The 14,762-nt window shown below is 56.9% G+C and overlaps 6 protein-coding genes across 6 annotated transcripts; 4 read left to right on the top strand and 2 right to left on the bottom strand.

Annotated features, from left to right (window-relative positions):
• Window positions 1–330: 330 nt before the first annotated feature.
• Window positions 331–804, top strand: P884DRAFT_208098 (uncharacterized protein; the record flags this gene model as incomplete). Its single annotated transcript, XM_069438843.1, has 3 exons — window positions 331–467; window positions 552–654; window positions 724–804. Coding segments are annotated over 3 exons (321 nt in total), but the record flags the coding sequence as incomplete, so codon positions are not given.
• A 156-nt stretch (window positions 805–960) lies between these two features.
• P884DRAFT_208335 (amidase signature domain-containing protein) lies at window positions 961–2,655 on the top strand (the record flags this gene model as incomplete). Its single annotated transcript, XM_069438864.1, has 4 exons — window positions 961–1,228; window positions 1,320–1,336; window positions 1,402–1,522; window positions 1,598–2,655. 4 exons carry the CDS (start codon window positions 961–963, stop codon window positions 2,653–2,655), a joined length of 1,464 nt encoding a protein of 487 aa, XP_069294833.1.
• Window positions 2,656–3,152: 497 nt separating this feature from the next.
• P884DRAFT_181095 (uncharacterized protein) lies at window positions 3,153–3,893 on the bottom strand (the record flags this gene model as incomplete). Its single annotated transcript, XM_069437339.1, has 3 exons — window positions 3,153–3,533; window positions 3,631–3,722; window positions 3,794–3,893. Coding segments are annotated over 3 exons (573 nt in total), but the record flags the coding sequence as incomplete, so codon positions are not given.
• Window positions 3,894–6,317: 2,424 nt separating this feature from the next.
• Window positions 6,318–7,630, top strand: P884DRAFT_249128 (Oligosaccharyltransferase subunit Ribophorin II-domain-containing protein; the record flags this gene model as incomplete). The annotated part of the gene is made up of 4 exons (XM_069440583.1): window positions 6,318–6,672; window positions 6,747–6,945; window positions 7,009–7,296; window positions 7,391–7,630. Exons 1-4 carry the CDS (start codon window positions 6,539–6,541, stop codon window positions 7,628–7,630), a joined length of 861 nt encoding a protein of 286 aa, XP_069294831.1. The 5' UTR covers window positions 6,318–6,538.
• Window positions 7,631–8,415: 785 nt separating this feature from the next.
• P884DRAFT_208374 (uncharacterized protein) lies at window positions 8,416–11,976 on the top strand (the record flags this gene model as incomplete). The annotated part of the gene is made up of 1 exon (XM_069438868.1): window positions 8,416–11,976. The coding sequence occupies one exon, from the start codon at window positions 8,416–8,418 to the stop codon at window positions 11,974–11,976; it is 3,561 nt and encodes a 1,186-aa protein (XP_069294830.1).
• A 1,156-nt stretch (window positions 11,977–13,132) lies between these two features.
• P884DRAFT_263240 (uncharacterized protein) lies at window positions 13,133–13,699 on the bottom strand. The gene has a single exon (XM_069441744.1). It carries the CDS (start codon window positions 13,631–13,633, stop codon window positions 13,331–13,333), a length of 303 nt encoding a protein of 100 aa, XP_069294829.1. The 5' UTR covers window positions 13,634–13,699; the 3' UTR covers window positions 13,133–13,330.
• Window positions 13,700–14,762: the final 1,063 nt, after the last annotated feature.

Genomic DNA, 14,762 nt, shown 5'->3' with positions numbered 1-14,762 from the left:
TCGGGCAATAACTACCCGACGCGCTTTACGGAATACTGTGTAGCGTAACCGACCGTGTAGCGTAGTGGATTGCATTCAGTACCATACAGCTGAAACATACCTACCAGGTATATCCGTTGCCTACAGAGCATGTATGTAATCCGTACATGCACCGAGTCGCATACATGCGCCTGTGGCAACTTGAGATGAAACGGGCAGAGGGTTGATAGTCATCTGTCGAACTGCATCGCTGCTTCAATCAGACATCAGCACCGATCAAAGATCAGATTGCCAACGCTTTCACTCATCGCCTATCGTCCGTCTCAACACTTCGAAGTCGAGGCGAGCAGCATGGCTCACACCAATCGGCAAGCTTTCGCCAACCATCCGGGGGCCAAAGAAGCACCGGCTTCTGCTCTGGAATACCGTCTGGAGAAGGACACGAACCCTCCTCTGCGCGGCCGAGGTCTTGTCATCGCTTCGTTCGTGTAAGTGCTGCTTTGATTTCTCCCACGCTCGAGAGCGGACACGAAGGTCTTGGTGCGGAGCGAGGTTACTGACATATGCCACAGGGTTGAACGTTTCGCTTTCATCCAGAGGCTGCTCTGGAAAAACGCCAAGTTCGGCCAAATCAAGTTCACCCCCGACCTGAAGGGCGTCGCGTGGCGGATCCAGGTACGTACGGGTTACAGAGAACATGCCGCCGGGGCAGTGTACTGAAACACGTCGGCGCCATCTGCCCAGCCCGATGTCATTCCGCTCTCCAGCAGCACCACCCCGCGCGGCTCGCTCGAGGTCCCGCCGGAGCTGGTCCAGCCCCAGCCCGCGGGCCTCGCCGGCCGCTTCTCCTCGATCGCGGATTACCACGAGCTCTACAAGTCTGGAGCGGCGACGCCGACCCAAGTGGTAGAGGCTCTGCTGCCGCTGATCGACCGCGACCGTGAGCCGGAGCCGAAGGAATACGCCATCGCCTTCACGCAGATGCGTGCCCGGGATGTCCTGGAGGCGGCCGCAGCGTCAACCGAGCGCTGGGTTCAAGGGAAGCCGCTCTCTTACTTGGACGGCGTGCCTTTCGGCGTCAAGGACGACGTGGATGTCGAAGGCTACGCGTCCTTGATGGGTATGAAGGTGAATGACGCCCACAAGTACTTCAACACGTTGCCAGAACGTTCAGCTTGGCCTGTCAGGAAGTTGAAGGAGGCCGGGGCCATCATGATGGGCAAGCTAAACCAGCACGAGATCGGCATGGGTGCGTTCTTCTCCTTCTTCTTCTTTTGTTCTTTCTTCCCTCTTTCTGGCCCGCCGTTTCTAAATCATGCCGTTTGCTAACAGCATGGTAGATACGACTGGCTGCAACGTGAGCACCTTGACAGCTGCATACCCTGTCATGGAAAGCGTGAACTAACAGCACACATTCTCAAGCCAACAACGGGAACCCCTCGGAACTGGTACAACAAGTCGTACTACCCAGGCGGATCGTCATCGGGTTGCGCGTCTGCTGTCTCTGCTGGGCTCGTGCCTATCGCTGTTGGATCGGACGCAGGTGAGTCAGCTGAGCTAAACCGCTAAGGCAATGCTCTGACGTGTTCGTCTTCTCCTCTCTTATCTCCCTTGTTAGGAGGCAGTATCCGTATCCCATCTGCGTTCTGCGGCGTCTATGGCCTCAAGCCCACGCACAACCGGGTCTGTCACATGAGCTCGTCTGTGTGCGCCCTCGGCCCCATAGCATCGACGGCTGCGGACCTGACCATCGCCTACCGGTTCATGGCACAGCCGAATCCGGAAGACCCGGTCCAGAGCTTGTTCGCCGTGTCCACGCCTCCGGAACCCTCGGCCAAGAAATACCTCGGCATCTGCCGAGAGTGGATTGGCGGCACGGTCGACCGGGACGTGCTCGGGATCTTAGACCAGTCGCTGGACCACCTCATCGCGCTCGGCTACGAAGTCATCGACATCCGGCTGCCCTTCCTCCGCGAGGGCCAGCTAGCCCACTCGGCCATCTGCGTCACCGAGGCGGCGGCCGACGCGCGCAACCGCGCCGAGACGCCCTCGTCGTTCCTCGACATGCTCAACTATCCCAATCGCGTCGTCATCGGCACGGGCTCGCAGACCCCGGCCATTGACTTCCTCAAGTACGGACAGATCCGCCAAGTCATCATGCAGCACTTGGCCTTCTTATGGGAAAAGTACCCTGGCATGATGATCCTGAGCCCGGCGACGCCCATGGCCGGCTGGCCCATTACCGAAGGCGACGACAAGTACGGTTTCTTCGACGGGAACATGTCGATCCGCAACATGACGTACGCCTGGCTCGCCAACTTTAGCGGCTGCCCCGCCGTGTCGTTCCCGGCCGGGTACATCCAGCCCAAGCAAGGCGAGGGCATGCTGCCTGTCGGGCTCATGGCGATGGGGGAGTGGGGTGCCGAGGAGCAGTTGCTGGCCTTCGCGAGGGAGCGGGAGAGCTACCTGAACGACGTGTATCCCGGAGGCAGGCGGAGGCCCGAGCAGTGGGCGGACCCCATTGGTGAGGCCAGGAAGTGGGCTGACCTGGCTCGAGCCTCGAGGCAGAACGTCGCCGAGGCCCAAGAGGCGAGGGTAGCGGCTGGGAAAAACGTGGACAAGGATGGGAATATCGAGGGAGAGGAAGACCAGCAGAAGGAGGAAGGGGAGCACTGATGAGGCACGAATGGCAATTCAGAGAAGGAAGGGGGGGGATAACACGATGCAGAAGACTAACAAAAATTACATTCCTCAGCAAAGGATTTTATGGGGCAATATGTTCTTGTTCGAGAGAGGAAGATGGAAGATCTTTGGTCCTAAAACATTCAAGAGCATGGTTTGGAAGAGGGGCCGGGAGGTACTCATGCTACTCCGGTGCTGCGCCTGTGCTGTAATCCTTAGTATTACTACACAAAACTCTCTGGTCTGAGTCTGTTTCAAACAGGAAATTAGCCATAACCTATACTTTCCCCTCCTATCTGTATACTCGTGGGGCACGCCGCTGCCAATGAACCAACCACTTCCCACCACAGGACCTGTTGGGCAGATCCAGGTTTTCTCGGCCCGCCTTTATTAAGACCAACAACCAGTCGTTTGACTTCGCACCAACTTCCCGACTTCCATCTACCGATTCTCGCTGTCGCCTAGATTGAAACCATCTAGAGCACCAGGGCAAAGCCAGCAAACAGGCTACCGGCCAGGAGGGCAACTCCATACGAGTCGCCGAGGCGCAGGGCGCCGGCCGCATTGCCCTTGTTGCTACTATCCGAGTTGTCCGAGCCGTCGCCGAGGCCGTCGAAGACCTGGTCGGTCGGGGTGGCGGTGGCGGAAGCCGTGGTGGACGAGGACGTCTGCGTCGTGTTGGCCCTCTTGGGGCTCTGGGCACCGCAAGGGTGTTTCTCCTGGCAGTCCGACTGGCACTGGTTGTCGTTGCCGCACCCATCCACGCACTGCTCGACCCAGGTCATGCACACGTAGTACGGCAACGTCAGCGTGTACTCGGACACGTTAGGCTGCTTGCCGTCGCTGCAGACACAACCGTACGTGAGGGTTTCCTGTTATTGGTCAAGGCACCGGTTAGCTTGTCTGCCATGGCTCTCTCTCTCCTGTTCCTCACTCTCATTTCATTCGCAATATCCGGGGGATACGTACGGGGTCGCAAGAGTTGTCCAATGTCGGGCCATTCGCGCCCATGTCAAGGCAGATGGGCTTGCACATGCTCCGCTGGTTGCTGCACCACGCCTCTGTCACGCCACTGTCAGTCCTCCCGCTGGGGCCGCTTGGAGAAATTTTCAGTTCGGGGGGCTAAGCTTACTCCGGAGCGAGAGGGGAACCGTGTCGGGGTCGATGTAGTAATCGGCCGAGACGGCGACGGCGCTGGCGAGCGCCAGGAGTGTTGTCCGGAAAGAAACCATTGCGGATGCTGACGGGGGAGCTCGTTGGAGGTGAGTTGCGGTATCTGGGAGTTGCCAAGCTCAGATTGATGAAGGGGCGCCGGACCACTTGTGGTTGGATATTGTGTGAGCAACTCGGACCTCGAAGCCGGACAGCAAAACAGGAAAGAACAATGGAGGTGGCGTGGGGACGGAGCCCGCATTTCTGCACTTGTCAAGTTGTTTGTTGACTTACCTTCGTCTGATGAAGCTTTCCGGGTTCAGGGATCAGGAATCAGGGGGGATGATTACGGAGCCAATACGGAGAAATTAGACAATTACAGCGAGGGATATACCCAAGCTTTGCTTCAATGCGATGGCTGAATTGCACAAACGAAAGTGAGGATAAAAAAGGAAATCAAGCCCAAAACAACTTCTTCAAAACGAGCGAGCGCAGGCTGGCTTTTTGAGCTGGTCAAGGATGATGAGAACGGCACTGAAGGAAGAAACAGCGCTGCCGTGATTTTAAAGGCAAACGGCTCAACGGCCCCAGCAGCCCCGGATCCGTCATGGAAGCTCCCGATGCCACCGGCTGCTTTGGATTGGCCGAGCTTGGCAGCTCAATCGGGGACGCTCTCGTGATAGGCTCGAGCTTACACATCCTTGTCGGTTCATGTTCCAATGTTCCCCCGCGTTCGCTCCGCTAGAGCAGGTAGAGCAGGGATCAGCAGCCACAGCACCGACTGCAAGTTCCGCGACGCAGCCCTGCATTTGGAATCTGTTGTGAGGATCGCGAGAAGGAGGCAGGGTGCTGTTTGAAGCGAGCGGCGCCTGCGGCACGGCTAGATCGTCTCTCTCCGGCGAGCGAAATCAGGCCGATCGCAGGGAGTCATCGTCAGGTCATGTCTTCTTCAACGCGTGCTGGGTTCTGAGCAGTGCATGTGCCCGTCGCCAGCGCCTACTAACTAGTAGTAGTGTATACACTACAGGAGTGCACATACCCCGGTCAGTTACACCACGCTACTATCCACTAGTGTAAACCGCTGAGAGCATTCAAGCTAGGACCGGGAATGGCCCACTTGTTTTGTGGACCAATACGTACGCTACAGAGAGCAACAAACGATTCTTCTACCGAGCGGGGTTCTGACACGAACTGGTAGAACTACCCCAGCGGTACGTTCATCTGATGCCGTATATGACGTATTTGTCCATCCAATCTCGGGTTCGGTTCATCCGGGTTGCCTGTGCGGCGTTTCGTTTCCAGGCGGCGAATCCATCCACGTCTCTGATGGCGGCGAGGATACTGGCGAGGCACCGCTGCGCTGAAGGAGCCATCTGCGTCGAGTGCCCTGATGGATGCCATTTGGCGGGCGCCCGGGTGGGCTGCTCTGCTGGAGTGTGCATTTGTTCTCTGGGCGTCTGTGATGTGGTGGGAAAATGGGCGATACCGGCTCAATTGCCTACCTATTCTAATTAGTGTTTACCAAATCATACTACCAAGTCTGTACGGAGTCAGCGTCGCTAAGGTACGCCATGACATGCCGATTATTAGTCAAAAGGGTTGGTTGCATGCAGATTTGCATACGAGAAACCCCGCCAGGGAAAGATCCAGTCTATTCGATTCCCAACCGCCGCTGAACTTCGTATCTGGCTTTGCCGCATTTCGCCTCTTCCTTCTAGGCTGTCGTGGCGGCGGAGTGTTGGGAAACACTGAACTGCTCCGCGCCAAAGCCGTCTGCCCCGATGTATTTCTTGATTTGGCCTTGGCCGGATATCCGGGTGTGGCGTGGAGTGATGTGTCTGGATACAAGTGCAACCCCCCCCCCCGCACCCATTCAACAACAAAGCGGCGGGGCTAGCTGTCGCGATAAGCGGTCCCCCAAGGACTTGGACGGAAGTATAGCTCGATGCGTATTCTACCTCGTCTGACTACGCAGGCGAGAGGACCTCCCATCCTCACCCAGTGTTCGGTTTAACGTTTCGGGGCCTGGAAAGACAACCAGGTGCGGCAAAAAAAAAAGCAATCCATATACGATCGAAGTATCCCTGTATAGAAGGGTAAATATTGACATCTGTACTGCGTACTAGCCAACACCGCTTCGAGAGCAAAGAGGCTGAAAAGAAGCAGACGGTTCCAAGGTTGGCTATGTTCTTGGGAGTCCCTAAGGAAGCTGAGGTACGGAATGAAAGCGAGACATAACTGTGCCCTATTCTATGCTTTTCGCTGTTCATTGCAAGTTCCCAACAGAATCCCAAGAGAATCCGTTCTTATCGGCATTTATCCACACATAACGTCATTACCACGAGAGTTTCGCCCCGGCGATCGATCTAGGCACCTGTGCAAGGTTGGAGAGGTCCTGCGGTTCTGCATTGTTCGATGCTGCATGTGTGCCCGAGTACTCTGGGTGCTTGCTCGGATTTACTCTGTACGATCTCGGCACGGGGGATTGATCGCCAAGCTTGGATGCTGCGCTAGCCGGATTTGGCGTAGTGCAAACTGTACGGAACTATCCGTACTTTGGCCCAAGGAGCGAGTTGTCTTGGCAAGCTAACGTTAGCTGTGCAGGTGCCAGAGCTGAACAAGTGTCCAGAGCTTCGGAATCTACCGTCGTCAGCCTTGGCCGTTCAGTCGCCGCTCTTAAACGACGAGCAAGCAATCACTCTAGCTCCCACGACACCCACCCAAAATGCGGCTTATACAGTCAATTACCCCAGCACTGCTGCTTCTTGCAGCAGGCGTTACTCAAGCCGCCTCTGCTTGGGGCTTTGACGACGGCAGCGTGCAGGTTGCTGCAAAGAAGGGCGATTCCATCAAGGAGAGGTATGCGGAGCCACGACATCAAGCAAGCCGGGCGCACGATGGACGCTAATACTAACACCACCCTCCGTTTACAGTCTTAGTCAAAAAGGCCCTCTCGCAAAGCCCATCTCCCTTGGAAGCGCCGATACACTGAAGCTGATCCTGACCGCCAAGGAGAATGGCAAGGGCAAGCGGCCGCACCAAGCATTCCTGGTGCTGCAGGAGCGAGAGTCTGGGCTCGAAGCACCATTTCCGCTGGCGGTGAAGGAGACAGGGAAGGCGGTTGTTCAGATTGTAAGGCGCCGCGAACACGTTTACGAGTTGGGGACAAGCTTGCTGATGTTTGCGGGACAACAGTCGCAAAAGGACCTCCCCATCCAGCTCCGCGTCGCTACCGAGCCCCTCAAGGCGTCCGTCCTTCTGGCCTCCTTTGGATCGGCCCAAGGCCTCGATGCGCCCGTTTTCGACGTCAAGATCGAGCAGGACGCCGCCATCCCACCCCCAACATACGAGAAGCCCCTTCGATACGGCAAGAAGCCCGAGATCCATCACATCTTCCGCCCCGACCCTAAGAGCCCACCAAAGCTGGTGTCGCTCGTCTTTGGCTTTGCTGTCATTGCCACACTACCGGCCCTGCTCATCGGCGTACGCTCCTCCTCCATTCCACTCTCCCTCTTTGCTTCTCCAACTTCCTTCCCAGATTCCACGTCACAGATTCATTGCTAACTGTTGTCCGTAGTGGGTCGCGCTCGGCGGAAATCTGAACCACCTCTCCAAGGCTTTCGGCGCCGCGCCGCTGTCGCATGCTACATTTTTTGGGTCCGTACTGGCGATGGAGTTTGTCTTCTTCTTGTACTATACGACCTGGAACCTGTTCCAGGTGCTACCGGTCATGGGTGCAGTCGCGGCCGTCACCCTGCTAAGTGGTACGAGGGCGCTCGGGGAGGTCCAGAGCAGGAGGCTGGCCGGGGAGCGCTGAGAAAAAGCTGGTTTGCGAGGAATATACCGTCGCGAGAGATCTCCGGCTCTGCCTCGAGCCATAGGTCTGGGGCCCCCAGGAATGCTTTGCAGTATCACCTTGATGAGAGGTCACAGGGGATGGGTTATACAGTACTTACTATGATACGTGTGTGGGCAACGAAAACGGAACGACTTGTTGAGCAAAAAAAAAAAAGCAAACATTGAAAGGCAACGGAACCATGAAAGTTGAAACGTGCCGGTGACCTTGAGTGCACTGCGTGTTTGGACTGATAGCGTGCTTGCACCTGTAGCGTGGCACAAGTGAAGGCGATGCTGCTGGCTCCCATCGTCCTACTACGCTACCAGAGTAGGAAAGCAGCAAGTCCCACCAATGAAAGCGCACCCTGCACCCAGCGTCAGCCCCACCCCCGGAGCCGTCAAATTTGCCCACCTGGGAGTGTTTTGACCCCTGCATGTAAACAAATGGATTTATCGATCGCGTCCTTGCTCCCTTGCCTGCCAGGGTCGACTCGCGACTTCCACTTGATCATCGCCCGCGCCCAACCTTGCGGAAAGCGCTCCTCTGGAGTGAAGATGCAGTTTGAATAATCAACTGCGCCCAGCTTAAAACGCACCTTCTCGTAAAGTTGCAGCAATCGCAGCGCACCTACCTCGGCGTGACTCGAGCAAATCGAGGTTGATTGTCGCCCGCACTTGCACTTGCTCCCAATTGCGCCTGCTACGCCACCGATACGCCCCTCAATTAACCGGCACCGCGCTCGACGCGTTTCTGGCAGGCTCGCCATGGACATCAATACCAACAGCAGAGGCAGTCATGCCAGCAGCAAGCCCAAACATATTTCTAGACTCAGAAAAGAGATGCTCCAACATCGTATGCACCAGAACCCCTTCAGCTCACCACCATCATCCACGGGCTCCCACGACACGGTCAGCACCACCACCGAAGACCTCTCCCGGAACCTTTCCGATTTCTCCCTCAGTCCCGACGGCGAGGGCACCCGCCGACTGAGCCAAGAGCTGCCCAATCCCTCCAAGCGCCACGCTTCCCGGTCAGGCCGCTTCGGCGCCAGGCAGACGGACACGGTCCTCAACACGTCGGTCATTGCTCGCACCTTTCCCGAGTGGACTGGTCTCTTGTCCAAGGACGACGTGTCCCTCACCAAAACAGGCGACATGGCCGCAGCGCTCGAGCCCGTTTCTGCCTCCCCGGGTGGGAAGGAGAACATGCCCCCGAACCAGGAACGTGCGGATGAGAATCCCTTTGGGAATGTGGCCGACGCAAAGAGGAAGCGCTTCCGCGCCGATCTACAGGCGCGCGTTGAGAACGAGTCCGACTGCTCCACCGTCCTCTCCCTCTCGCCTGGGCGGCCGGCCTCGGCATCGCGCCGGTCCCGGTTCGCGCCCACCCAGCCGGGCGCCGCCCTGTCCCCCGATGCCGCGAAGCGCTCCCTCCAGGACATGGCGTCCAAGATCCGGACCGAGAAACACACCACCAGACACGACGCTACCCCGAAGCGTTCTCTCTCCGATGCACAACCAGACCATGCAACGCCGGCTCACGCCGTCGGGCTCGATAACAGCGTCATCACCCCCACCAGCCGCTCCTTCTTCTTACCTCCTCTCCGCCATCTCCCCGACTGGACTTCGGGGACTCTCAAGTTTAGTACCATGAAGAACGGCGTCCCTGTCTTCGTCAGGTCGGGCAAATCTGGTGTCCGTCTGGACAAGCACGGCAGGGACCACGACGAGATTCACGAAGTCGGCATCAGCAAGGAGGACGAGGAGATATTCGTCTCTATGGATAAGCTCCAGGAGGAGGTCCGCGAGCTCCATGACCACGATGCGATGCTGCAGCGCGAGGCCGAGAGGCTGCAGCGCGAAGTCGACCTGCTCCAGGCTGAGCTCAAGAGGCTCAAGGGCCGGAAGCTCTCGGATAGTGCCATCGGCTCAGAATCCGATGCCTCGTTCCGGCGCAGCGGTGGGCCTAACGAGGATCTGGAGCGTGAGATTGCGCAGCTGCGGGATCGTCTTGACCAGGCTAGTAGACAGGTCGGCGTCAACGACATCCACACTGCTGCCCTCACCGCGGAGCGCGATGAGGCCTTGCATCAGGCCTCCGTCGCCCGCGAGCGCGCCACGAAGCTACAAGCCGAGCTGGAAGCCACGCAGAGGGACCTCGAGTCTTCTCTTCACTTGCTGCAGGAGAAGGAGGAACTGCAGCTCGAGAACGAGAATCTGCTTGCCGAGAACCAAACCCTCAAAAACCAACGCGACTCGGCACTCCAGAACAACAAGAGTCTGACCGCCGAGAACGACAAGCTCCGTCGGGAACTCAGCGGGGTACAGAAAGACCTCCGCATGACTCGCGAGGAGCTGGCCTCGGTGCGCAAGCAATACGAAGCGCTGCAGGAGGAGAAGCGCCAGCTCGCACAGGACCATGCCAGCATGGAGCGCAACAATGACAACTACTACAAGGAGAACAAGAAACTGCAGGCGCAAGTGGCCGCGCGGGACCAACACATCGCTGATTTGAAGAAGGGCATCAGTTCTCGAGACAAGATGCTCGAAAACATTGAGGGCCTGACAACGAACACGGCCGTCCTCGAGTTGAATGCCGAACTCCAAGCCGAAGCCGAACGGCTACAGACCAAGACGGAAAAGCAGGCTGCCGAGCTGCAGCGGAAGGACAGCGAGCTCAGCGCGAGGGAGAGCCGGATTCGCTCTCTCAAGGAGGAAAATCTCGACCTTTCTATCGAAAATGAACGACTGCGGGAGGAGAACCAGCGTCTTCGCTCCGAGCAAGAGGAAACACATGGCCAGTGGGTCAATGAGAGGCTTAAGGCGGCTCGCCACAACCAGTCCCGCTCCAAGAAGGCGGTGGATGATGATACCGACGATTGTGTCCGCTTGTACGATGACTTCAAGCAGAGGGAGGCGGCGCTCCGGAAGAAGCTCGAGCGCCGTGAAGCAGCCGTCCAGAAGGTCAAGCGCTTATCCAACAGAATCAGCGAAATAGCGGAGCAAGAGTTCACGGGGAAGTCGGCCAAGGTGACTCGCATTGTCGAGCCACGGGAGTCACAGACGGCGATGGACGATATGACTGGAAAGAGCAGCGCCGTCAACGTCGACGACGACCCCACAAGAGAGCTTCCCCTCACCGACGGGGACTCTGACTTTGCTAGCGTCATGGAGGGCGAAATCGTCAAGCTGAAGCATACTTATCGGGAGCTTCAGAAACGGGCGCAGCAGCAGGATATCGAAGTCACCGGCCACTCGCCGCCCTCGTTTCCCCCGACTCTTCAGAGAAGCAAATCGGATAGCGGAATCCCCTCCAAGTCGGCGCAGCAGAAGGCTCAGCCCCTCGGAATCCTCAAGAAGTCCAGTCAATTCGAGGACACCGGCCGCTTCAGCGTCAAGTCAGCGCTGAGCGTGGCGAGCCTCCAGACCGAGGAGGAAGAGGCTCCCAACACGGTACGCAACCGCAGATCTTCCCAGGGCAACACCCAAGACCTCCCTCGTCCTGGGTCGCGTCTCCGCCGCAACTCGGAGGCGGACCGCGACGCGACGGAGCCCAACATGACCTCTGCCTTCTTCATGCCCGACATCACGCTCGATGGTCCCAAGCAGGGCACCGCCAAGGATTTGCCGCAGCAACCCCTCCCCTCCCTCAGCAGAGACGCCCGCCGGGTGTTGGACGGGATCTGCAAGCACAATTCTGTCAACTGCAACATTTGTGTGCGGATTGCCGCCCATGGCAGCGGCGGCAACAACAGCTTCGAGAAAACCACGTTGGCTCCGGCCGGCCACAGAACAACCTCCACGGCCGCTCCCGCCGCCAACAAGATCCTCATCACGCCCGAGGACGTGCGGCGCGGCAAGAAGATCGTCTCGGCCGAGAAGCCCATACCCGTCTCGGACCGCATGCACCAACCGCCGTTATCAGGCCAGGAGGACCCCACCGTCCGGCCCGCCATGCCGCCCGGAGAAGCCCTCGCCGTGCTCATCAAGGAGACGCAGGACGAGATCGACCACTTGCAGATGGAGCTCAAGAAGCTCAACGAAATCTATTTTGGGCTCGACAAGTCGATCGGCATGCGGGAGCGCCGCCGCGTCATGAGCGAGATCAAGCGGCTGCAGGGCGAGCTAGAAGCCAAGAGCGGGCACCTATACCGGCTGCACGACGTGCTCGAGGGGCAGAAGCAAGCCGGGCAGCTGATGGAAGGGGACGGGGTTGACGTGACTGTCCTGAGTGGGTTGCTAAGAGCGGAGGTGGAGGGCGATGGGGAGGAGATTGGAGGGACGGAGACGGGGAGGAGCGGGGAGGTGTGGGAGGGGTTTGAATAAGGAGCGTGCTCTTGTCTGTTTGCTCACTCGTGAGCGATTTGGTTTCAAGAGGATAAGCCTTGGTCTCTCCTGAGGCTTGGCGGCGGTGAAGTAGTGTGGTTGTGGTTGTGTTGTTGTTGTTGTTGTGGTGGTGGTGGTGGTGGTAGCGGCGGCCGCGATGCTGCTGCTGTGATTGTTGGATGTCATCATTGGCTTGTTGGGGGTTCTGCAAAGGGGACTTACTCTCTCTCTCTTTTTTCCTTTTTTTCCCGCTTCCTGTCTCATGTTGGGGTCCGGTTACACCTGAAATGGTTTCTGTTTGAAGTGACTGTCTGTCTGGCTTTGTCCGGGGAAGCCGGCTGTGTTTGGTCTAGGCGGTTTGGGTTCATCGTAGGCTTGGGTCAGGGTGGAAGGGGGACTTTCACCTCACGCATATCAGGGTATAGCTCTATTGGGCGTTTAGAGTTTGAGAAGCATTGAAATAGTTCTGTCATTCGTTGTCCTGCGAAGGTAACGGTTCACCAACAGCACTCTCAAAGTTGGATGTCCCACCATGTGCAACGTTTTGTCTATCATGTTGTCAGTTTCGAAGGGGGTATGATTCCTCGGGGCTACCGAGCAGTGAAGCGGCAAGGTTCCGGCGTAGTCGTGTCTGTTGCGAGTGTGCATATGCGTACCTGCGGAATACGCCACAAACACCACCACATTGACATGCAATTCGTAGCACAAAACCACACACGGCCTCAAGACGGCATCCCCGGCCTCGACCAATTCCGGCTATTGAACAGCGCGTCTCCTCACCGGTCAGCAGTAGGAAAAGAGCGAGACAGGCCAGCGAATAAGACGATGCGAGGCGCAGCGCTCAAACATAGTGTTTGTATGTCCTGCACTCGGAATGAGCCTCTTTCTCTCTGTTCCTCGTCACCGGAGGGAACATCATCAGCACATCACGGCCCGAAGCATCGGCACGGCTCCTCTCGATCACCCGACCGGCCGGACAGGATTGGTTCTTGCTTAGCGTCGCAGCTGGGGAGTGGGAACTGGTCTAGTTACTCATATTTTTCTTTTTGCCCTACTATGTATGTTTTGCTCCGAGGATTCTTTCTTCTTTCTTAATTGGCCGCCAAACGTAAAGGTATCTCAGCTACTACCCTCTCTGTACCGACGTACATATGGAGGAAAGCGGCATCCCGTATATCAAATACATTGTCATAGATCGAACGGCTAGGAATCTGTATGGTATGTACACGACCAAAGCACAAGCAGGCAAGACGTTGTTCTCTTTTTTGATGTCACGTCGCCGTCAAAACCCCCATCCATCGGATTTAAACTCCAAAAAAGACCGACAAACATCTTGCCCAGGAATTCGGCTCTTTCAGCCACTCGCCTCTTTGGGGAAAGGGCGGAAAAAAAGATAAAAGGGGTGTGTGTGTGATGTAGGTGCAGTTAGGAGTAAGCTCGGCCTTGGAAAACCCAAAGATACCGAAACACTCCGTACCTGCTTATAACTCCGTACCTTGTGTGTGTGTGTGTGTATGTGTGTGTGTGCGTCTCTGTCTGTGTGCGCGCGCGCGAGTAACAACGAGGTGTGTGTGTAATCGGTCCATACCTCACGCCATTCGGGGAGATGCGGGGGGGATCGAAGGGTGCAGTGCAAAAGTGGCTCGCACACGGCCATTCCTCTTCCCCTACCGAAGCGAACATCTCGGGCCCGAGACGGAGGAAAGCAAACATCGCTCTGCTTCGGGTAAGCCGGCCCCCTTTTCATTCGAGCTGGCATTGCGGAGTCTCGACTTACCGGGGAACAGGAGCCGGGCTCTGTGTAGTGTAATCCGTAGTGTACGGACTAACTACTTGTACGTGCTGGCCGCGAAATGAGAAAAAGGGGGCACGGTGCGGGATTCATGCTGCTTGCTAGGGTGATGCCGCGGTTGCCAGAAATGAAGGGCTCAAAACTTCAGGCAGGAACATACTACGTACAAAAAAGAGTCAGATAACCTAACTGTTACGGCTTTTAACGTAGTAGTATAATATATACATGTATAGACATACCTTCTGTACAAGATTGGCGAGAGGTTCGGCATGGAACCCGACAATAACTATCACACACACACACGGTATTTTACTGTGTAAATTGAGTCCTGGTGGAAGGATTCTACTAATCTCGAATGCAACGGTTCGCTGCCTGCTGCGGAAATAACTAACTAAACTAGTGTGCGGATTAACTACACTACTATAGTGTAGTACACACGGGATACGGAGTAATCCGTAGGGGTATGGAAGGAGCGATTACAGTACGGATTACAAACAACACAGTAGACCGGTGCTGCCACTGCCGACTCGTCCGCCAGAAACACGCAGAGGCGACCCATGGCGATGGCCAAGCGTGTGCCGAACAATCTTACCTTGTACAACACTTATCGTGGACTAGCCGGAAAGACCGTCGCTTAATGAAGAACAAGGTTCCCAGATCATGCATTGGCGACAGGGAAAGATGGTCTGCATGGCCGTGTGGATGCTTACCCGTAATTGCACTGTATGCCGAAGGCATACTACGAATGTATGGGGGTGGCTCCTGCCAACCAGTCCGTCTAACTATTGCTAGGCAATCCTTTGTCCGACTTTGCAAAGCCAAAACCCCAAACGGATCGAGGGTTGGCTTCCTTTAACCAACCAACCCGCCCGCCTCGGTCCCAACGCCCGGGATATCGCAAGAGTTCAAGCTGCATGCGCGGCAGCGCCCACGATGTCCTCCCCACACGCCTAGCGCGTTCTTGGCAGGCGGTGATTGGGGGCTCTGTGAATCG

The sequence above is a fragment of the Thermothelomyces heterothallicus genome (genome assembly GCF_042370625.1).
Source record: "Thermothelomyces heterothallicus CBS 202.75 unplaced genomic scaffold P884_scaffold_25, whole genome shotgun sequence".
NCBI lineage: Eukaryota > Fungi > Ascomycota > Sordariomycetes > Sordariales > Chaetomiaceae > Thermothelomyces > Thermothelomyces heterothallicus.
Note: the sequence above shows the minus strand (reverse complement) of the source record. Positions and strands in the feature narration are given on the sequence as shown.

Bases quoted from the DNA above. Each gene is read 5' to 3' on its own strand.
- P884DRAFT_263240 (XM_069441744.1), bottom strand. From the start codon at position 13,633: ATGGCCGTGTGCGAGCCACTTTTGCACTGCACCCTTCGATCCCCCCCG.